We start from the raw sequence: 24,247 nt of genomic DNA on the forward strand, positions 1-24,247 counted from the left end.
TATTAGCTAACAAGTAATAGATCTTTGCTTACATATATTTAAAACTAGTAATCAAGTTTTATAGAAAATATAGCCCTTCTAAGATCCTTGTTAAGCACATACTATATTTGGACAAATCAAACAGATAGGAAAGATTCCATAGTTTTTAAAGGTACACATTAGTGAAAAGTGTATAAGGATTAGAAAAAAAAATTGTTTTGTTATGAAGTCATTAAGCTGACCAAATTAAGAGGTCTTTTCCACATAACAGTATCTCAATATATAAGTAATCAAATTTCAAACAGTATATACCAAAACTATCCTTCATATGAAAAAAGCATAGATTTATCCTATTAATAGCTTTTTCTACACAAAGCTACAAAAAGGGAGTATCTTGCTCTTGAACTCCTTGACCAAAATTGTCTTTCTAATCTACCCCACACAAACCATCACCAATGTGATTCCTAAAATATACAGTCCTAGAAAAAGACTGATGTGAGATTCCTCAAAGACTAAAGATGTTTCCATTTTGAAATTCACAAGTGTGTTTGCATGTCTGTTGGTATGTTTTTGAAAAGATAAAAAATTTCGCAAAAGACTTCAGTTAATTTTTTAAAATACAACTTTAGAACTCAAAGATACTAAAAATTAAAACCAAGAAACATGTTCCCTACAGCAAAATCTATGACTTGAGCAGGAAGTGATGGACAACTTCCATGGTTTGGGCAGTTTACAGTATGCAGGGATTCTAGGTCAGGTTAGTTTCACAATAGGAAGCTTTTATCCTGCTAAGTGTTTCCCTGCACAATACTGATCCTTATCAATTGAGCTCCTACCATATGCAAGGTAGTTATTTTGTTAGGTTAATTAACAATTATCATTTCTAATCCTTACAAACTTTTCAAGATTGGTACTTTCATCACTTTGTGGATGAGAAATTTGAAGGTCAGAGAGATTAAAGTACTAGTTAAAGCATAAGCTTTTAAGTGGGACAGACCAGCAGATCTACTTTACAAGGGAAGTTGGAGATTTTTGTTTAGTTTTGGTTTTGCTTTTCTGTATCACCACAAGGTTCTAGGGTGATGAGCAAGATTAAAGCAAACCTTGCTTCACATTCCTTTTACTTCAATTTTTAAAATCCAAAAGGAAATTTATAAAATAATTATTTTACAGTAATAAAGTAACACTCAACATTCACAGCAGTCATCTATGGTGAGTTCTATGAAATTTTCCTGGTAGACAGACAAGATTAGAGGCTATAAGACCTGTCAAGGACTCACCAGTGTGGTAGATATCCATAAGCAAGCCTTTAGTCACATGTGTCTGACCATCTTAGACACGAAGAAACTACGACAGTTACCTAACTACAGAGCCTCCACGGAGGTTACTACTGTAAGCCCTGTAACTGTCTGGCTCAAGTGCAAAGGTCAGCTAATTAACTGACAAGTTATTAGCCGTATGTTAACTACCTAAAGCAGATGGCTCACAAGATAAACACACACACACAATTGTAAAATTTATATTAACATAATCTTGTCCTTAAAATGTCATAAAATCCTATCAACTGCCCCTTACTCATCCATATCCTTTTTTCCAAACTAGAGGAAGAAATTTAATTGAAGCCAATAAGGTAACAAGTAATATTTAGATGAAATGTTACACAAAACGTTAAGTGAAACAGCTAAATGAAATGCTATTTTCAAACAGGAACTCGCACATTGTATTATGTACAGACAAAAAACAAAAAATACAGAAAGTCTGCTGTTTTATCTTTACTCTTTTAAATAAGACTCTTCAAATTACCAGTTACTATAAGATATATGACCTATTTCAAATCAATTGTGATCTTTTGAAATGTTCCAATGTTTCAAAAATGGTAATAAATTAAGCATTTTAACTTTTCAGGGCCTTTGATAAACTAAACCACAAAAATGAAGTCACCAGAATTCTGCTCAAAAGTATATAAAAATTCAGTAACCTTCATTAAAAAACTCAAATAGAAAATAAAATAAAGAAACAAAGCAGAGGTGGTATAGCTTAGTAGAGGGCTTTCCTAGCATGCATAAAGCTTGTGTTCAATCCCCAGAACCACACAAACATTCCTGGTGGAACACAGCAATCAGGAGGTGGAGGCAGGAGGATCAAGAGTTCAAGAGCAAGGCTGAGATGAATCAGTAGTACTTGCTGCTTCTGCAGAGGCTCCTGGATTTACAACTGTCCTTCCTTTCTAGAGGAACCAAAGCCAAGGTACCAGGCACAAATGCAGTACACATATACACATATAGGCTCTAGCAAATATGGAGGAGATAAGTAATTCTTTTGTAAGGAAGTTCAAGATCACCTTTGGCTACATAGTGAATTAAGGCCAGCCTGAGATAATTAAGACATTGACTCTAAAGGAGAGTGGGGGAGGGGAGGGGAGTAAGATGACTCAGCATGTACATGCTAGCAAGCCAACTGAACTTCATGGTGAAAGAACAAAACTGACTCCTGCAAAATTTCACTCTAACCTCCAAAGGTCTATGTTGTTCCCAAATAAATAGGTAAATGTGATTTTAAAGTTATAGAAACAAAGAAAAGCAAAACAAAACCAAAAATTCTTCTGTATTAGGTTTATAATCAGTAAGACATGCATAATTACATAAATTAATCCGGCTAGCAAAAATAGCTCATATAAGGAAATCAATTTCTAAAAATGAAAAGATGGGGGTCATTGTATGAGCATTTGTCATTTAAACAAAACACCTAAAATTTAAAAAAAAAAAACTGTATTAAGGAATTTTAGTCATAAATGTCTGATCATCTTGGCTGAAAAATAATTTTAAATTTCAAATTACAAACTGTGGCAGTAATAATGGCACAACTTTTTAAAGAATCTATAACATAATCAAGGTGAAACAATTTTTAGTTGTTTCTCACCATAAATTATCTTACATCAATTCAACACACTGGGTCAGTAGAAGCCTCAATTGTATAGAATTTCTTGCCTCTTGTATTTAAGACATCACAGACAATTAAAAACACAATGATGTTCTTTGGGTACCATTTTGTCATTTTTCTTCTGAAATGCCAAATTCATGCAATTTTTGAATGTTTAGAAAACAGACTTACAGTATTAAAAAAAAATACTATAACCAGTTTTTGGGGAAGAAAACATATGCTCCTAAAAGCTCTTTATAAATCAGACCTGTAGAAAACAAAAACTCCAAGGACAACATGGTTTCTGTCAGCTAAACTCATATCCAGTTTTTGTTCAATATACTGCTTTTAAAGCGTCCTCCCAATACTTAACCCAGTTTCCATTCAATGTGTTTCTTTAAAAATACAATCTCGCCGGGCGTGGTGGCGCACGCCTTTAATCCCAGCACTCGGGAGGCAGAGGCAGGCGGATTTCTGAGTTCGAGGCCAGCCTGGTCTACAAAGTGAGTTCCAGGACAGCCAGGGCTACACAGAGAAACCCTGTCTCGAAAAACCAAAAAAAAAAAAAAAAAAAAAAAAAAAAAATACAATCTCAAAGTAGCCAGCTACCATTAAGACAGCTCTGACAAAGTTATATTAGTTTTTCTCTCACACCTGCTTTTCTAGGATGAACTACAAAATTCAAGGGAAAAAAAATCTCCACATGCTATTAGGTTGCAAACCATGTAATAACAGAACCCAACATTAACGCTCACTAGATTTTTTTTTTTTTTTTTTTTTTTTTTTTTTGGTTTTTCGAGACAGGGTTTCTCTGTGTAGCCCTGGCTGTCCTGGAACTCAGTTTGTAGACCAGGCTGGCCTCGAACTCAGAAATCCGCCTGCCTCTGCCTCCCGAGTGCTGGGATTAAAGGCGTGCACCACCACGCCCGGCTCACTAGATTTTTATAACTGTAAATCCAAACAAAGACAAACACAGAACAGGAAAGTAGAGGTAAAGGACTGCACAGCATTACTTTGGGTTCTGTTCTTGCTTCTGAGGCAGTGTGTCTCACTGGGCAGACCAGGCTGGCCTTCTTATCAATTGGAATTTAAGTCTGGCTTATGCTACCAAGCCCATTTTACTTCGGGTTTTTTTGTTTGTTTGTTTGTTTTTTCGAGACAGGGTTTCTCTGTATAACCCTGGCTGTCCTGGAACTCACTTTGTAGACCAGGCTGGCCTTGGACTCAGAAACTGCCTGTCTCTGACTCCCAAGTGCTGGGATTAAAGGCGTGCGCCATCACGCCTGGCTTACTTCGGTTTTTTTTAAAGTTTGTTTTGTCTCTAAACACTCCATAGACATCTTATACCTATATCAGATTTAAACCTCTCATTCATTCTGTAACAACATGGGTACAGTGAGTTCACAGCTGCTTATTCAGTGTGATTCAGTGATTTAATGACAAAGTCAAGATTGGGCATTCCATTTCCAGCTGTTGCTCTTCTCTAAAACAGTACATACAGGCAGAGAAAATATTAAGTGTAAAGCCCTCTCTCGTTACTAATTATTTAAAAATGCTTTTGAAAAAGACTTGCTAAGACTACCCAATAGTGCTAAAGCAACTGGACAGCCACATACAAAAGAAAAGTTAAACTATAAAAACTATACTAAAACTATAGAAGAAATGCATCAATAATGCTAGAGTAACCAAACCTTTATAAACATGAAAAGCACAGGGAAAGTTAATAAACTCAACTATATAAAAACAAGTTCTATGCACCAAAGAATACAATCAACAGTGTAAAAAGCATAACCTATACAATGACAGAAGATGTGTGAGCTATCTGATAAAGGAGTTAATACCAGAATAAATCCTAAAGAGCAGGATTGTAACCCAATGGCAAAGTACTTGAACAGGGTGTGTGTGGCCACAGTTCAACCCTCAATACTTTCAACAAAACAAAAACTGTGTTTGTGTCGAGTACATGTTTAACATGATTTTAAATACATCTCCAAAGACTGTATCTAAAACAGTTAACCAGCACATGAAAAGATGCTCAATATAATGTCCAAAAACACAAATCAAAACAATAATGGCATCTTCTCACATCCATTAAGATGGCTAAGTAAGGCTACTTGAGTTTGGGTGGATCAGCAAGATACAGGCAGAGTAACAGTTTGTGTACTATTGTGAAAAATGTAAAATGATACAATTAACTATGGAAAAATATGGAGATCTCAAAAAATTAAGATTTAGTCAGGCAGTGGTGGCGCATGCCTTTAGTCCCAGCACTTGAGAGGCAGAGGCAGGTGGATTTCTGAGTTCGAGGCCAGCCTGGTCTACAGAGTGAGTTCCAGGACAGCCAGGGATACACAGAGAAACCCTGTCTCGAACGCCCCCCCCCAAAAAAAAACAAAAATTAAGATTTACTACTCTTTTTCTCCTCTTTTGAGCTTTTTGAGACAGAGTTTCTGCATGTAAGAGCCTTGGCTGACCTGGAACTTGCTCTGTAAACCAGGCTGGCCTCAAAGTCACAGACAATACAACTACCTCTGCCTCCTGAATACTAGGAATAAAGGTTTGTACAACCACTCCTGACTAGATTTACTGTTCTCTTTCAAAGAGTCTTAAAAAGATACTTATCTATGTACATTAATTATAGTATTATTCCTAACAGTCAAGAAAATTCTGACAAAAATTCTATTTGCTACAATGTGGATGAACCTTAAGGATTGGGCAAATAATCCTTAGTCATAAGACAAACACACTCTTATGTCCTGAGCATCCACAAACAGTTGGTTCCTGGTCTTCCCCAAAGATACCAAAATCCAGATACTTATCTATAACCTACACACGTCTTATGTAGTTTTTACATCATTTCTATGTTATTTTCAAAACCTAATGCAATCTTACTGCTATGTTAAGAGTTGTATTTAGTAAATAGCAACAGGGAAACATGTTCGGTACAGATGCAGGACTTGTTCGGATAGTTCTGTTCTGTGGTTGTCTGGATTAGCAAACCCACAGATGGAGGGTCCAACTATATTTATGTGATAACACTTATTAAGAGTTATACACAGTAGTCTAGCAAAAACAAAACCACACAAAATAGAAAAAGAATCCTGAAGGGAGTATAAGCAATGAAGGTTATTAATAAGTTTTAATTTTGTGAGATGAAAAAGTTCTAGGCATTGCTTACACAACACTCAGAAATGAAGAAGGTAGGAAATTTTGCTTTGTACATTTAAAAAAAAAAAAGAAAGGAATTCTGGGATAGCAAGATGACTCAGCAGAGAAAGGTCCCAGCACCAAAACTTAGACCAGTGCTTGAACCTAGGGCAAGCATGGCGGAAGACAAAACCAAGTGCTACAGGTTATCATTGAATTTTTAAAACTTATTTTGTTAAATTAAGGGCTTAATTTTTTTTAATAGGAAACAGAGTGTAACTCTGTGTTAGAATCTTTATCTAACATGCACAAAGTTGCTGGGCAGTGCAAGTCTCAGGGGAAAAAAAATGCACAAGGTTGTGGGTTTCATACTCACCACCACACAAAACTTAACTCTGCAGTACTATTTCAGGTTACACTTCAGCAGTGTAGTACACACAGTATACAGAGGCAAGCATAATATCTATTCCACTTGAAAGAGTTATCTATAACTATATATAACTATATCACTATATTATATATATGCAATAAATATCTACAGCTTAATATTAAGTCAAAAAAAACTTGTTGATAATCTAAGGCAAAAGAAAAACCAAAAACCCAAATAGGAAATCAACTTTTCTCTACTTCACTAACATTAACAGGAAGCCTGGTCAGGTATGGTGGTGCAGACCTGTAATTCGAACACTCAAGGGAGAAGTAACACATCTCTTTGACTTCAAGAACAGCCAATCTACACAGTGAGTGCCAAGCTAGCAATGGCTACACACTGAGCCCAGCTCAGAAAACAACAAACAGGATCATCCAACACATCTCATACCAAAGTCATCATTTTCAAATGGGATAACTACTCCCATTAAAATCCCCAAAGCACTAAATATTTTTCTTTTTAAAATACATAGTAGGTCATGCACCAGTCTAAACAATCCAATCAATGCTATTATATTGGGGGATGGAGGCAGAGTGAGGATACTGAGAAAAATCAGGATGCACAGGTTCAGATTCAGCAGGCAAACCTAACTTAAAAACCAAAAAAAGTAAAAATTAAAAAATAAAAAAATAAAAAATAAAAGATAAAAACACAGAACAGGGCTGGAGAAATGGCTCAGTGGTTAAAAGCACCGAGGTCCTGAGTTCAATTGCCAGCAACCACATGGTGGTTCACAACCATCTGTAATGGGATTCATTGTCCCCTCTTCTGGTGTGTCTGAAGAGAGTAATGGTGTACTCATATATATGAAATAAATAAATTAAAAAAAAAAAAAAAACACAGAACAATATAAAAACACCAATTTATGTAATAGAACTGTTCAATCTGTCCACATTCTTAATCTTATCAACCTGAGCTTATTTTCAGACTCAACATAATCTGAAACTGTTAACATGCACTACTTTTAAAAAGAAGGGATTACTAGAGGCTAGCACTGATACATAGCTATAGATATCAAAGCAAATACCAGCAAATGGTACTAATTACCAAGTATTTAAAAGGACTTCTATATAGGCAGAACAATTGTTAGTGGAATATTCAAGGTGTTTGAGAAAATTATTCAAGAATCCTTTTTGCTCAGCTATTTTTAACCTTACAACTCTGAGTATCCTAACTAAGCACACTAAGTTAGGAGCTACAGAGATGGAACACTGGCTGTTCACCCAGAGGTTCTGAGCTCAAGTTCCAGCACCCACTCAGGACCATCTAATAAAGGGATTTGATGCTCTCTTCTGGCATGCAGGTGTATATGCAGCAGAGCACTCATATACATAAAATAATTTTTCAAAAATAATACTAAGTTAATAAATGTAATACAGCCAGAGCAAGCGGGGCCAGAGTGAAAGGGAAGGGGAGGAAAAGGGAAAAATAAATAAATAAATAAATAGATTGTAATACAGAAATGTGTTCTTCCTATTGATTATATGAAATCACCTATGTGTATGTCTACAAAAAAGGGTTACTGGTGTAAATATATGTGTACAGTTAACCCACATTTAAGAAAATTATATGGAACTATATTAAGCTGTATAGATGACCTATAAAAGTAACATGCTGTTTCCAGCTAATTCATCTTCTCTCATTCTCTCCAACTATTGAGAATATATTCAGTATTCCTACTATTCAGCATGAAATGTTTATATAAAAAAAAAAAAATATATATATATATATATATATATATATATACACACTAGGGTTACAGAATAAGCCCATCCTACAAGTTATTTTCCAAATATCCAAATGATATTTAGTATTAAATATTTCAACCATCCAAACTTCATATAATCTTTGTATAAATGGGAAATACCAAATATTTAAATAAACAAAAATGGTTCTATGATAAAAAAATCCAGAAGCATGTTTCCTTCTAGGTAGATTTTACTCAAATAAAAATTGCTTTATTTAGAAATCATAGCTTCTTAAATTATTTTAATGCTAGTTTCATTATGTAGAAGTTCAGGATATAAGCAAAAAGCATTATTATCGCTTCTTGAATCCTAGCTGACTCACTCCAGTAACTAAGAGGCACCATCCTTGCTGCCTGGCAGTGAGAACATCACAATCTCCAGGGCTTTCTTCCTGCTGGTCACAGTGATAAAGCACAGGTCTCCCTTCAGCCTTAAACTTCCTACAAAAGTATACAAACGCCTTCAATCTCTCCATGGCAAACAATCCTCCTAAAGGACTTTATGCCACGTTTTAAAAATATGAGAGGTGGATATATCCAAATGTCCTTCTCTCTTATGAAATGTGACAAAGAAAAACAGGAAATTGATAGTTCTATAACACACGACCTGACAACGAAATAAAGGAACTAAATAGCAAGTTTCAAAGGTATCTTTGAATTCAGTAAGCTTGGATTAAAATTTTAAATGATAAAGACAGTAGCACTATAGCCAACAAAGGAAAAAAAACTGCTTTTACAAAAACTGACCAACAAGTGGCAAAGAGTTATAAAGCAACAAAAAAAAAAAATGTATGTTAAGATAATTACCTATTTAAATGATGGAAATGATTTTCAGAGAAGTCTGATTTGTAATGCATACTTTAAATGCTATAAGGCCAAAATCAATCATTTCTAAAGATGTTTAAGAATTACCCCCAATTGAGGCATATAGCTTGAAGTCACAGGAAAATTTCTTTAAAATGTTCAAAATTCATGAGAACTGTGCATTATGGAACTTGGGAAAAGTATATAACATATATTCCTAAATATAGCATTATGGTAATAGTGCTTTGCGTACTGAAATCCTTGGGTGTACTATTATTCCTTGTGTATACCACTGCATATTCTTTGGCATCTTGTATTTCTAGGATACAGTATCCTAAGTTAGTAGCATTGTGGTCAATGACTGTTGTGACTTAAAGCTCTTGTCCCATTCTCACAGATGAAAAAAGGAATTTTGGGGAGCTTCAGGAAGACAGGCAAATTTTCATGTTTTGCAGAAAACATCTTCCCAAAGGTTTACAATTTTTAAACTTTAGAAATTCTGAATCTGTCATTTATTTCAAGCTTCGTACTGAATGCAGTCAACCAGTTACTGCACACCTCTGAAAACTCTTGCCTGTCTGAGTTTACAATCGAGGTTAAACTAAACCCTTGTCTAAAAATCATTTCTTCCAAAATCTTTATAATATAAAAGCAACTACGGAGTCAGCTAATGGCTGTGACCCATTCAATGGTTGCATATGTGCCTACACGAAATTCAGACTGATTCATTGAGGCAGGACACCTTCCCTTTTATGACTTTTTTATGAACTCTGAGGGACTGAAACCAAATGTGTGTCAACTTTCTAGCCAAGAATTCAGATTTGAATTCTGAATGCAAATACATTTAAAGGGGGCGTGGGGGATATGTGGCCATAATACCTTAGATGTTTTGAACGGTGTAAACTGTTGTTCAACCTCCAATGTTTTATACTTGCATTCCACGTTATATACTTTTGGACTGGATTGTGGTTTTGTACACAAAAAATAAAAACAACTCTTTTCTACCTTAGTATTCAACCTACCTGCCCATAGTTGTCTATGCCAGTTACTAATCTATTTAAATTTAACAAATCAAAAGCTGTCCTTAGGGATTGGCCAAGAGTCGTAAGTCCTTCTGCCTGAAGGTTTTTCAGTTCATTCATAAACGTTGCATGGTTTTCTTTCCATCCAGCCTGAAAAGAAAGATGTAAGATTTTTTTTTATCATTTGAAGTAATGTACACACATGGACACCGATTACAATGTGATGTCCACCAAGTCGGTATTCCACTTCAGGTTTGAATATTTAACTTCACTTTTGCTTGATATGGCTTGGGGAATGTGTTATAACTGTTGTCTCTGGTGAGGAAACGCTTCCAAAGGTGGCCAAGAATGAACCTGCTTGCCCTACACCTTTTGTTAAGTAACAACCGTCTTAATACTTTAATAACTTCACTGGGAAATTTGCTAACATAACATCCTCCAAATTGTGTGCAAGGGATGGGTGTTTGCGATGGTGCTAGTGGGAGGCAGATGGCAGCAGGACTTCTTAAGTTGACCACAGCTGTCCCACCGATCGGTGGCCTTCCTAGTTCCACTCTGTGATGACCAAGTCTCGAAGCCCCCCTCCAGGCTTCCCTGCCAGCTTTGGCTGATTCCCTTTTAATGCAAACCCGGGCTAGGCAAGGCTGGGCCCCGCTGTCACTCGGGCTAACTTGAATAAATATCCCCCACAGTTCATTGCTGCCGCTCACGCCGCGGAGGGGAAATGTCGGCCATGTTGATCGTAGCGCCTCCGCCGCCAGGCCGAGCAGGACCCGGAGGGGACGGCGGTGGGCCAGAAACTGCCACCGCGCTGGCGCTCCCGGGCTGGGGAGGGGTGGGAGGCCGCGGGGAAGGGACCTGGAGGCGGGAGCGGCCGTGGGGGAGGGGAGCATAATGAAGAGGGGGCGGGGAGGGCGAGCTAGGCAGGATCAGGGAAGGGAGGGGGAGGGCGAGGGCTGTTACCTTGATAGCATAGGGCGGCTCTTCGAAAGTGACCAGCATATACCTGTCTCCTCTGCTGGCAGGGTCCCGGGCACGGAGCTGCGGGCCAGGGTGGGGACGGGCGGGAGAGAGGGAAGCACAGAGGCGAGGTTACCAGTCGCAGAAGGGTCGCTGGCCGCCCCCACAGTACCGCACACGCAGGGCCGTCCCTCCGCCGCCCCCCGCACCCACAGCAGCCCCACATGGGCCAGGCCCAGCAGAGCCCGCTCCCAGCGCCCGCCCGCCCGCCCGCGCGGTGGGGGAGGGGTCCCCGCGCCCGCGGAGCCCGCAGTAAACCCGCTGCCCCCCGCCCTGCCCCCCGCGGGCCACCGGGTCCGGGTCGCCACCGGGGCTGGGTCAGTCGGTACCTTCATGAAGGTCTCTACCGCGCCTTTGGCCGTGTCCAGGTAGGTGGTGCCCAGATGGCTGCGCTGGTTCATAGAGGCAGACGTGTCTATCAGGAACAGTAAGATGGGCATAGTGCTGGCCGGGGACACCGGGGCCCGAGGTGGTGAAGAGATGGCAGAGGTGGAGGCACCGGCGGCGGCGGCGGCGGCGGCAACCGCCGATACGCGGGGCGGGGAACGCGGCCCCCGGGAGGAAAACACCAGCTATGGGGAGTTTCTCCCCCGATAGTTGAGAGGAAACTCCCCAGCCCAGGTCCTCCCGGCCGTACCCCCGCCTCCGGCCTGCCTGCCCGCTGGGGCGGCCGCGCGGCAGTCTGTCCGTCCGTCCCCCCCGGCCTGGGGGTCCCGTCCCCACTCCCGGACCCTGTGTGTGTCCCCGCGGGAGACGGGCCCAGTTCCCCACCCCACCCCCAGTGCAGGGAGTGGGGACCAGGGATCTGGCGAAGAGGGGAGTGGGCTGAGGGGAGATTGGCCCTGGGGCTGTTGAGAGAAGTTTGAGAGACTCCCTCCGCACCCCAGCGGTGTCACCACTTTCTCAGCCCCTCTCGCTACTGAAGCGCTTTTCTCTCTCACACTCCGGTTTTAACTCGGGCAGGGGCTACGTAGGCTCCGCCCCTGACACGTACTCGGGTCATGTGACCCACAGGCCCACCGCCCTATTGGCTGGTCCTTACAGCCTCATTAGCATATTCAAACAGCTCAGGGGCGGGGGAAGCCTGCAGGCCGACCGAGAGGACAGTTATTGAGCACGCGCGGAGGCGGGGCAGCGGGTGCACGCTAGAGCCAGCGCGCAAGGGGCGGCGGGCGGCCCGAGGCCCGCAGCCGGGAGGCGGGCTTCGGGAAGGGGCGGGGACAGGCCGCGGAAGCACCGCGGGTTGGGGCGGGGACTGCGTCGGCGCGCGGAGGGCGGGCAGCGGCCGTAGGCGTGTGTGTCAGGGCGGCCGGCCTTTTGGCTGTGCGCGGTGACAGGGTCGGGAAAAGGGAAGTGGAAGCCACCCCCAACCTGTGGGTGAGGGCTCTGCGTCGCGATTTGAGAACGCAGGGCCAAGAAGGGTGAACGGACGAAGAATACGGGAGCGCGCAGGCCCACGCGGCTGCAGCAGGCCGGGCCTTGGGGCGGCCCGGAGGGGACGGGGGAGGGGAAGTGAGAGGTTGTTTATGACCTGGTATTAATCCCCGCCGGTCTTTCAGCTCCGGCTCTAGCCGGTCAGAGGATCCACCGAAAAGGAAGCCAGCCCGGAGTGCCTCACCCAACCCTGCAAAACCCGAAGCGGAACTCAGATGTGGACTAGTAAAGCAACTGTCCTCTCCAACCTAGTTCTCTTCAAATCGTGTTAAGGCACTAGACTAGATTAAGAAATGAAAGGGGGGCTTTCCAAATCCTAATCCACTGCCCTCGTTTTAAAGGTGAAAAGGGATGACCACGTTGCGCAGGTGACCCAGAGAATAGATAGGTTTCTGGGAAACCCGCCTCTTAAGTCTTTGCCAGGGTTGTGTCGGAAAACATTCTGAACCCCTGTCACGTTACCTTAAGTCTTCAATCTGCTCCTGCAAGTCCGGAGAATTGTTCTCAAATGTAGTTGGGAAACTGCAAGACCCGCTGCCTGAAATATGAGTTGAATTCGGAACATTGAGGCCTTTTAAGAGTAGGTATTTGTAGGGCTTCTCCCACTGGCCCTGCATTTCCGGATTTTCTCTATGCTGAAATTCTGGCCTGCTGGGCATCTGTAGTGACATGCTTGTGGCGCTTTTTTAAAACCAGGCTTTGTTGTTTGGGCTTTTCCTAATATTTCAAAAACAAAAAAAGCCTCTGAACGTTGTTTAACTTATTATCAATAAATAGTAGCATACTGTTCTATGGGAATAAACCATAGTACAGGCATGAGTTTATTAGAGAGTAAGACTATTAACTGATTAACAACCAGATTGTGCTGCAGGCAAGTTATGCCTGGGGCTGGTAGAAATTAATATATGAAGTGTGGTCCCTGTCTTCAAGAGTTTGCAGTATTCTAAGAAAATATAAAAGCGTTGAAAATCAGAAAATGATTACTGTAATTCGGGAAGAAAAAAACAATCCCTTAAATTGAGGGTGATAGGAATAGATTCCAAGGTTTGTGTTTGTTGCTTAAGACTTCAGATCTCAAGAAGATCCTAATCAGAGATCAGTGACAATACAGAGTTGTTTTCACAGCTCTGACGTTTTTCTTTCCGTGTTAGTTAATTTTCAGAGAATTAGTCTCCCTCCCTACCATGGCCTCTCAAATGTGTGTGAATCCTGCCTGTCTGAAAACAGCCCATAATAATGTCTACTTCCTGTGTATTGTGGAATAGTATGAGTCCAATATGAGTTAAAGAAGCAACAGCAGCTGCTAGTGAAAAGAAAAAAGGGAAGAGAAAAATCAGGGCACTAAAAATGTGAAGAAAGCTTTGCTGATAGTCACAGCTAGGCAGAGGTACCAGCCAGCAAGGTTATCAGGCCCAGATAGCAGAAGGCCTTTAGTCCAGAGAAAGAAATTTCCTCCTCCATATTAGGTCAGTTCTGATGGTGAGAAGGGAGGCTAAACCAAAACCATGTTTGAAGGAAATCAAATGAGTCTGATGATATAACATACTCCCATAATTAATATACCTTTTACAGTTATTTGAGATCATTTTCCAATTAAACCATGGCAGTTATTCCCTGAATCAGTGGTGTTGGCAGGTTGTCATCTAGGGTTGTTATGGACATGTGTGGTGGAGTTGCAGATTAGATGCAAAGATCAGGAGAGCCAAGTCTTGAGAACTCACCTGGAGCAAATAACCAGAACCCATACTTGTGATAGCACTGGAGACCAAAGATCAGATTTTCAGCCAGAAAGCTCAGAAGTTCCATATGACAAGGCCATTAAGTTGAACAGGAAATAGGATGTATATGTTTATGTCTGTATATGTATTTATACAGCAGATACAAAGTCAGAAACCAGGAGACATTGACAATCACCCCTAGACAGAAATGGGCTACACTTACTCTGAAGTGACTGGTTTGCTTGGTTGGCGATGATTTAAGAGCAGTTCTTAGCTGGGACTCATGCATTAGCATTGCCTATAGAGCCTTAAAACATAATGCACCGAGTGTCCATACCAAGAGGAAGAAGGTCCAGTGCAGTTAGGGTAGGGGAGAGCAAGGAGGCTAAGAGGATAAGAGCACTTGTCTCCTGGAGACCTGAGTTTGATCCCTGAAACCCACTTAGAAGGAGAGACAACACAACTATCCACACAATTATCCTCCGACATGCTTGATGTTGTATATCACATATGTCACGTGCACAAATAATAAAGTTAAATTAGAATTGGTAGGCCCTGATCTCCATATTTAAAATTTTCTATTCAGTTGAATCTTCTAGTACTGAAAGCTCTAATAACCACATGTTTAGGGCCGGCAAGATGGCACAGGAGATGGACATTTGCCTCCTAAGCCTAGCAACTTCAACTTGATTCTTATAACAATGGAAGAAGTAGAAAACTGACCCCACAAGATTGTCCTCTGACCTTCATATTTATATCATGTGCGCCATCACCCATCCCATAAACATTATGCACATACACTACATGTTCAATGTACAAGAATAATATATGCATTTGGCCTCTACTAGTATTTTCCCATATCCTTGTAATTACTGCATTTGTTTTTTAATAAGAAAGTTTTAAAAGAAAATGCTGAATGTGATCACCAATCTGTGTAGTGGAGCTATGATGTATACACATGACTTCGATTGTATTTGGCAAAGAAAGAAAGAGACAGAACAAGAACACAAAATGGTCTGCAGAGTGTGACTGTTCCCAGCAAACTTTGGCCCTGAAATAAACAGGAGATGAACACAGTGACCCTTTCCTTCCTTCATTTTCTTTTTGCGGTTCTTGGAGGACTTCTACTCAGGCTTACTTTCTTAAACATGTGCCCTCAATTCAAACCAAGTATTTCCTAAGCTCCAACTGAATAAATAACCCCCCTTTTGGTAAAGTACCAGAACTTTGGTGTGTGCAAGGACTGTGCTGCCACACCGTGGGCGCTTTTCTGAGAGGGGGGCACTAGTCATCGAGCATGGGAGAGAAGCTGGTCTTTGCTGGTGGGTGTTTGTTTGTTTGTTTGTTTGTTTGTTTTTCCAAGACAGGGTTTCTCTGTGTAGCCCTAGCTGTCCTGGAACTCACTCTGTAGACCAGGCTGGCCTTGAACCCAAAAATCCACCTGCCTCTGCCTCCCAAGTGCTGGGATTAAAGGCATGCGCCACCACTGCCCAGCTTTGCTGGTGTTTTTAAAGGGATGCTATCCTGAAACTGGCAGGGTTTTTCAGTGATTAGAGCACTTGCTTTGGCCATGGGCCAGGGTTTGGTTCCCATCACCCACATGGCAGCTCACAATTGTCTACAACTCCATTCCATGGGATCCATGACCCTCTTCTGACTTCCATAAGCACCAGGCACACAAATGGTACAAGCAAAACACTCATAAAACAATAAAAACGGTTTCTTTTTAAAATAGGGAGTAAGCCAGGTTGTGAGCGCATGTCTTTAGTCCCAGCACTCGGGAGGCAGAGGCAGATGGATCTCTAAGTTCAAGACCAACCTGGTCTACAGAGCAAGTTCCATGATAGCCAGGGCAACACAGAGAAACTCTGTCTCAAAAATCCTAAAAATAGAGAGTCCAACCCAAACGTCCTTGCTCCACTTTCAGAGGGAATAAAAAAAATTATATGGAAAATTAAAAAACACGGTTGGGGGGGGGGTACGGGGGACTTTGGGATAGCATTGGAAATGCAAATGAGGAAAATACCTAATAAAAAATAAAAATAAATAAAAGATTAAAAAAAAACACAGTGACTCTGCTTAAATAATAGTATACCTAAAATGTCGAAGTCGTACTGTTCTGGCAGAACTGGTAAGTTATATTCTTTGTAGGAGCCGACCAGAACCATTTTTGATTATTTTAAACCAACTAAGCAGGGTAGTAACACTTTTAAAATAATCATGTGCCAATAATGTGGGCTTTGATATGTGAATATGCCATTGTCGTGAGTGACTGTCTTCTGAGCCAAGTGACCCCCATATTTGGGCATTGAGCTGCACTCCATTGCAAAAGATCATCACAGCTGGGCTTGGTGGTTTATATTCCAGCACAGAGGGGCTAAGAAGGCATAATATTCTCACCTGACTATCCAGCTGCTCTCTACCACCTGTTATACCAACTGTTGTACCCAACTCTGCTTTAATTACACATGGTCTGAGGGATGGGCTAGAATATATGTAATCCAGGAAAGACTAGCGAGAATTTCCACACCCCTCACCTATGTAAGGAAGCCCAATAAACTCATTGGTTCCCCAGAGTTACCTTTAGTGGACTCTTGCCTTGGCTCATCGTTGGGACTTTTGACACCATTTTTGTCTCCTCCTTGGAAGAAATTTAGCAAGAGTCATTAGAAAAGAACAATCAAATGAACCTAGTGTTCCTCAAAGGTAACGGAAAGCAGTTGCATTTGGCTGGCTGTCTCACCAACTCTTTATACTACCTCTTTCTAGATCATAATAGTGATACTGAGAACAACAACAAAATTAACAAGCATAAAATTGGATATGAAATTGCACAAACAAGGTAATAAGTTAATACACATAAAAAGAAACTTAGTTTGGGCTGTACAAATTATGTAATACAAGTCCTCAAAAATAAAGATGCTACTAAAAAGAATTCACATTATTTTGATGAGGAATGTTTAACAGTGATAGCTGAAGTCACAAATGGTTCAAGGTCAGCCTTTAGAATGAAGACATCCCGGTTGAGAATTGTAGACAGTTTTTCTGGCAAAAGAACATGAAAACTGCAGATATCCTTTTAGTGTGTGTGTGTGTGTGTGTGTGTGTGTGTGTGTGTGTCTGTGTCTGTGTCTGTGTCTGTGTGCTGTGTCTGTGTCACTGGGATTGACCAAGGTCCTTGCAGATACTAACATAAGTACTATCCCTCACCTATATTTTACATTTTTTAATTCTGAGGCAGAATCTCACTAAGTTGTCCACACTAATGTTGAACTCCCTCTGTAGCCCACACTAGCCCTAAACTGGTTGTCTGCTTGCCTCAGCCTCCCAATGGACTCCAGGCCTGAATCACTAAAACTTGCTCAACTAATACCTGATGCACATAGAGTAAGCGGCCGCCACTGTGCTAGGCCCTCAGAGCCTTTTGTAATTCAATGTAAAGGAAACAGATAAAGCAATGAGATACGATGCCCTCTGAAGCCCTTACACACACATAGTAAGACTTATTGTTAGAGAACTGCTTTGAAAATTCAAGGTAATAAGCCATATTTCACCAGCTTGGGGACACCTTATAGTATCAGCAAGCATGATTGGGTGGGACAGGATGGCTGGAGAGGGGGCTCAGTGGTTAAGAGCACTTGCTGCCCTTCCGGAGAATGCAGGTTCAGCTTCCAGCACCCACAAGGTTGTTCACAATCATCTATAACTCCAGTTCTAGGTGATATGGTGCCTTCTTCTGGCCTCAGTGGGCACTGGATACATGTAATGTACAGATGCACATATAAGCAAACCCCCTGCACACAATTTTTTTTTTTTTTTTGTAATTAAAGAGTTTTAAGGAACTGAAGAGATGGGTCAGCAGTTAAGAGCACTGACTACTCCAGAGGTCCTGAGTTCAATTCCCAGAAACCACAGCCAATAATGGGATCCAATGCCCTCTTCTGGTGTGTCTGAAGAGTGTACTCAAAAAATGGTAGAGGGTGGGAGAATGAACCGAAGAATCGGACCCTAACTTTAGGAAACAGTTTCATATGTAGGTGTTGGTAGTAAGTACAGAAAATGCCCAACACAGCTTTCTTCCCTTGGATTTATAGCTTCAAGACTGCTCCTCGACAGACATTGCTCCACTGAGAGGAGCTAACCTGTCTCCTTGATCCAGCTGTACACCATAAGCCCCACTCCCTTTTTATCTGTGTTGATAATCATGTCTCCATGTTCAGCTGTACATAGTAACCCCACCTCTCTGTTCAACTCGATCTTTATCATAAACAAGGTGAACGTCCAGGGTGCTGAGGCTTCTTGACCTGCCCGGACAACCCAATCCCAGCTTCGTCTCTGTGTCTGCTTATCTGTCTTAGATATAACAGAGAGTTGTTTGTCTAAAAACAAAATGGCTCGATTAGATTCTTGAGATTCAGTGGTTTAAAGTCAGAACTAGTCTCTATCCTAGGCAGGAGCAGAAGATACAACATATGATTGAGAATTAAATTGGAATATCAAATACCACATAGTGTTCTAGTATAAGTATGTCCCCTGTGATATCTGAGACATACTCATAATAGAAACCATATATTCTTTGAAATTCATACTTTATTGTACATCCTGTATTTTGTTTACCTACCACTGCAGTACTATGAATTTAACACACCGGAGACCAATTATTAGTAAATATAGTTAGGGTCTGGGGAATATGCTGTGTAACCTAGGAAATCATAAAATAGAACAGGAAACCTGAATGAGTGGAGGAAATCTACCTGACAACCAAGACCATTCTCATGTTAAAAAATATGTTTCTGCCGGGCAGTGGTGGCGCACACGCCTTTGATCCCAGCACTTGGGAGGCAGAGGCAGGCAAATTTCTGAGTTCAAGGCCAGCCTGGTCTACAGACTGAGTTCCAGGACAGGCAGGGCTACACACAGAAACCCTGTTTCAAAATAAACAAAAAGAAGAAATACATTTCTGTCTGAGTATGGTTACACGTCTTTACTCCAAATATTTAAGAGGCAGAGGCAAGCAGATCTATGAGTTCAAGATAGCCTGTTCTGCATAGTGAGTTTCAAAACAGCCAGGGCTACTTAGCAAGACCCTGCCTTTAACTACAACAACAACAAAATTGCTTTTAAACTGGTCATGAAAGAATATTATATGAAAATTGCATTATCAGCCGGGCGTGGTGGTGCATGCCTTTAATCCCAGCACTCGAGAGGCAGAGGCAGGTGGATTTCTGAGTTTGAGGCCAGCCTGGTCTACAAAGTGAGTTCCAGGACAGCCAGGGCTATACAGAGAAACCCTGTCTCGGAAAAAAAAAAAAAAAAAGAAAGAAAGAAAGAAAGAAAGAAAGAAAGAAAGAAAGAAAGAAAGAAAGAAAGAAAAAGAAAATTGCATTACCAATAATATATATAACTCCTGGTTATTATTAAAACATTTCAAACGTGTTTTTCATTCAAATAATTCATAAAATAGAGAAAATTTTGTAGATCCTAAAAATGATAACACCATAGATTTTGCCTTCAGGAAGTATATGGCCTAAGAGAAGAAATAAAGATACTGTACTGGTAAGATAGTAGTAGTACTGGTAAGTACTGGTAAGATACAGTACTGGTAAGATAATAGTCAGTGGCCACAGAGATGTGCACCGGACTTTCAGCTGAAGTGAGGAATTTATTCAGACTGGGAGTGGATAAAAGGAAGCAGGTTTTTCCCTTCAAAGCGTTATAAATTTTTAGATTTTTTTTTTAAGTTACATGTGTAGGTTATCCTTGGGATGGGGATATAGTACCCAACTTGCCTATGAGCGACCCTGAAGTTCAATCCCAGGCACCACACAAAGTAAATAAAGTGAAAGTCGATGTTACTGTCAACATTTTTCAAACATAGAATTTTAGTATACAGCCCTTCCTTTATATCCAAAATAAAATTAGAGTCTTTTATATTCTTTTTCCTAGTTGATATATTGTGAGCATTTGGGGAGGAGTATGGGGGGCCTTGACAGACTAAAACTATCTATGCAGACCAGTCCAGCCTCAAACTCACAGAGACGTACCTGCCCTTGACTTCTAAGAGCTAGAAATAGATGTGGGCATCACCGTGCCCAGCTCATAACATTATTTTAAATGTTAAAGTAAGTTTCAAGGTTTTTATTAGCATATATTAATTATACATCGTATGGGTTGACTGACACTTTATGGTGTACGTAGTGCGTTTTTACTACGTTCATCCCCATCAATCTCTTGCTCCCTCCTCCCACTGGCCCCTTCTGCTTGCATGCCTAAAATAATATCTAATAAGGGCATGCTTTTCCGTTCATGGACATAGCACAATTTAATTTCCTCCTATTAGAACAAGACCATCTGACTCAACTAAGCAAGGCTCACATGGACTCCCCAAGCAGCAAGCACAGGGCCTACACAGGTCTACACTAGGTGACTTTATATCTTTCAGCTTAGTGTTTTATGGAATACTGAGTGTGTGTGAATAAACAAATGGGTTTCTGATTCTTGTGCCAGCTCTTGAGACTCTTTTTCTTCTGTTGGGTCACCTTGTCCAGTCTTGATATGTGATGGGTTTTTGTTTTATCATATCATATTTTATTTTGTTATGTTTGGTTGTTAACTTAGAAGCTGCTTCTTCTTCTTCTTCTTCTTCTTCTTCTTCTTCTTCTTCTTCTTCTTCTTCTTCTTCTATTATGAGAGGCAGAAAGACAGTGAATCTGGAGGGGTGGGGAGGACCTGGGAGGGGTGGAGGGAGAGGAAACAGCAATCAAGGTATATTGTATGAGAAAAGAATCTATTCTCAATAAAAGGAAAAGGAAAAGAAAAATCCACCCTATTATTTTCAGGGCTGTGTCTCAGTTGGTAGAATGCTTGCCTGGCATGCATGAAGACCTAGATTCAATCCCCACCACTACATAAAACTAGTTTGGTGTATGTCTGTAGTCCCAGGATTATGGCAATAGAGTCAGAAGGACCACGAGATTCTATTTTTAACAAGAGGGATAATGAAGAGACCAGAATGGGAGAGTTAGAGAAGGGAGGGAATATAGGGGTAATGGGGGGGGTGGAATACAGGAATAGACAGCTAAAGCCAAGGGCCATTTGAGGCAGTTGGAGCTTCATGTATATGTATATATACTCGCGCGCGCGCGTGTGTGTGTGTGTGTGTGTGTGTGTGTGAGATAAATGGAATCATCAAGTAATAGAGAAGACAAAGACCAACTAGACATCTCTCACTACGAAATGAATTTTCCAGTGCCAGGGTTACATCTAATTGAGTTGTTGGGCAAAGCAGACCCATGGAAACCCCCACACACACCTCAGGCTATTGCCAAGGTTACTGGTCACTCTCCATCAGTTGATGGTGGTAAGGCCCCAATGCTGAAGACAGTACTCACATATCTAACTGAGCACACAGAAGCTGGTGTCCAACTAGAGCCTTCATCCCTACTGCCTGATTTCATGATACTGAAAGCTACCAGAGAAGCTCTTCGATCTATAATGGAGACTTGGATGCATGATACACTAATGCAGTAATGCCACAACTGTTGTGGGACCAACCAACCACTATCTGATTACATTTAAGACCCACTCCATGAGAAGGAACCCCTGCCTAACACTGCTCAGGTGGCCAAGAACCTGAGACTGGACAGACCATAGGCCGAGGGGGAAACCAAATACTATTGTTCTGCTAAAGTAACATAGCAATAAAATGACTATTAAGGATACTCTGCTAAACCCTAGACCAGTGTCCCACTCAGCCATCGTCAGAGAAGCTTTCTCCTTCAGAAGATGGGAGCTGTCACTGAGATCCACAACTGGACAGTGTGCAGAGAATGGGAAGCCTTGGAGTCCCCAGTCCTAAATGCTATGTCTCACCAAATCCCTCCCCTCAAGGCTCAGAGAACTATGCAGAAGATGAGGCAGAAAGAATATAAGATCCAGAAAGGGTGGATGATACCAAGAAAACAAGTAGGACTCCACTTACCAACTGCTCACAAAGGAAGAATGCGTTTCTGTAAAGGAGTCTTACCTGGCACACAAACCGCACATAAGGGCGGGCCCTATGCCCAACAGTGAATGGCCAACACAAAACGAACTCAAAAATAGTTTTAGAATATCTTGTCTCATATCACTTTGGGGAATTTTGTTTACCCTACTGATTGATCTCTTGCTTGAATATTATGGTTTACACTTTTGAGTGTTTATAGGTTTTGTGTACACAGTGTGTGTGTGGGGGGTGCTTATGTATGCCTTTCTCATGTCCTTTCTTACTTCCATTATTTTCTGTTAGTTTGTTCATTTTGTTTTATTCTTGTTTTCTTTTTCATTTGTTTATTTTCTTAAAGAGAGAGAAAAAAGGCATGGAGTTGGAAGAGTGGGGAAGTGGGGAGGGTCTAGGAGATTGAGGGAGGGAAAACTGTGATCAGAAAATATTGTATGAAAATAACTTTATTTTCAACTTAAATGAACAATAATACAACTTTATCAAGATCTTTGTAATAATTCCATAAGTACTTTCTTCATAGCTCGGAATGTCAGAGATGTGTTATTGAACAAGTTACCCCCAGATCATAAGGCAGATGAGACTTTGCAAGCTGTGAAGTATATATTACATCAGGTAATGTAATATGTGCTCCAGAGGAAATTACAGCAGGGGTCTGAAAAGATGACTTAGCCAGTAAAGTACTTGCTATACAAGAATTAAGATCTGAGTTCAAATCCGCAGGACCTATGCAAAAATAAGGCCTAATTAGCACTGAGAGGAAGGGACAAGTAGGCCCCAGGAGTTCACTGGCAAGGAAGGCTACATAAAACAGTGAATGCCAGGTTCAGTGAGAGACCGTGTATCAAAACATAAGGTAGGGGGGCTGGAGAGATGGCTCAACAACTAAGAGTGCCTGATGCTCTTGCCCAGATCCCAGGCTTGGACCATAACTGTAAAACAAAAGAAACTTTCTTCTCCAAGTTGTTTTCGGTCATGGATTTTATCACAGAAACAAAAAATAAGAATACATAGATGCACACATGCAAACACACACCTCTGCACTCACTGGGGGAACAGCAAGTAAACTATAACTCCACACCTAAGAACTGCTCTTATAGAAGACCCAAGTTCAGTTCCTAGCATCCACATGGTGGCTCACAGGCATCTAGAATACCCAGTTTTAGGGGATCCAATGTTTTCTCCTGACCTCCACAGGCACTGGCATTCGTGTGGTGTACCTACATGTATGCAAATCACCCATACACTTAAAACAAAAACTTTTTTTTATTAATGTAGTGAAGTAGTGGCCTGGGGATTGTATTTTCAAATGGGACATTTATAAAAGGGCCCATTGAGAAATCAACATTTGAGTACCACTGTGGCAATGAGACATAGAGCCAGGTGGATGATGGATGATGACATTCCAGGCAGAAAAATAATGTAACAACAGTAAACTTGGAGTGGAGCTTGCAAATGTAGGGGACAATCGAGAGGTGACCAGAGTGAGACAGAACGTTGTTACAAGGCACACTCCAAAATCTGATAATTGGAACTAGCGCATGTCAGTCTGCTGATGAGTAGATTTCCCTCCAGGTGGGGCAGGAAGTCATTGGGCAGTGCTGAGCAGAGCATCCTTTTACCTATTAGGTTAGAGTAGATAGCAGAAGGATGAACAGAAACAAGGAGATCAGTCAGGAGGCTGTTACTGTAGTCCAGAGGACAGCAGTGTCACTTGGGAGGGAAAAAATCCAGGAAGCTAACAATGAAAGTGACTTTGGAACAGCAATCTCTCCTAACCACTGAGCCCCAATAATTTTTTAATAGTTTTACTTTCATTTGCAAAGAGTCATTGGGAAGCTTATATTTTGCATATATATGTTATAAATGTTGACACTTTGGGTTTTTTTGTTTTTTTTTTTGTTTGTTTGTTTGTTTTTTGAGACAGGGTTTCTCTGTATAGTCCTGGCTGTCCTGGAACTCACTTTGTAGACCAGGCTGGCCTCGAACTCAGAAATCCACCTGCCTCTTCCTCTGCCTCCTGAGTGC

At 41.1% G+C, this 24,247-nt stretch overlaps 1 protein-coding gene and 1 long non-coding RNA gene across 5 annotated transcripts in view; one reads left to right on the top strand and one right to left on the bottom strand.

Annotated features, from left to right (window-relative positions):
• Ints6 (integrator complex subunit 6) overlaps positions 1 to 12,064 on the bottom strand; it is an 86,079-nt gene extending 74,015 nt beyond the window's left edge. For 2 of the 4 annotated variants that reach the window (XM_021181563.3, XM_021181562.3), the window contains exons 1-3: positions 11,398 to 12,062; positions 11,012 to 11,089; positions 10,049 to 10,198 (exon numbers count right to left, since the gene is read on the bottom strand). In XM_021181563.3, coding sequence (XP_021037222.1) covers positions 10,049 to 10,198; positions 11,012 to 11,089; positions 11,398 to 11,508 — 339 coding nt within the window. In that variant the 5' untranslated portion in view covers positions 11,509 to 12,062. Of the gene's footprint in view, positions 1 to 10,048; positions 10,199 to 11,011; positions 11,090 to 11,397 lie in introns of all 4 variants that reach the window. The other 2 variants (XM_085828714.1, XM_021181564.3) reach the window with 2 other exon arrangements.
• The window catches only part of LOC147001899 (uncharacterized), a 52,831-nt gene continuing 39,909 nt past the window's right edge, over positions 11,326 to 24,247 (top strand). The window contains exon 1 of the long non-coding RNA XR_015044666.1: positions 11,326 to 11,436. This is a non-coding gene — a long non-coding RNA (uncharacterized LOC147001899). The remainder of the gene's footprint in view (positions 11,437 to 24,247) is intronic.

The sequence above is a fragment of the Mus caroli genome, unplaced genomic scaffold (genome assembly GCF_978045245.1).
Source record: "Mus caroli unplaced genomic scaffold, Mus_caroli_1 scaffold_12, whole genome shotgun sequence".
NCBI lineage: Eukaryota > Metazoa > Chordata > Mammalia > Rodentia > Muridae > Mus > Mus caroli.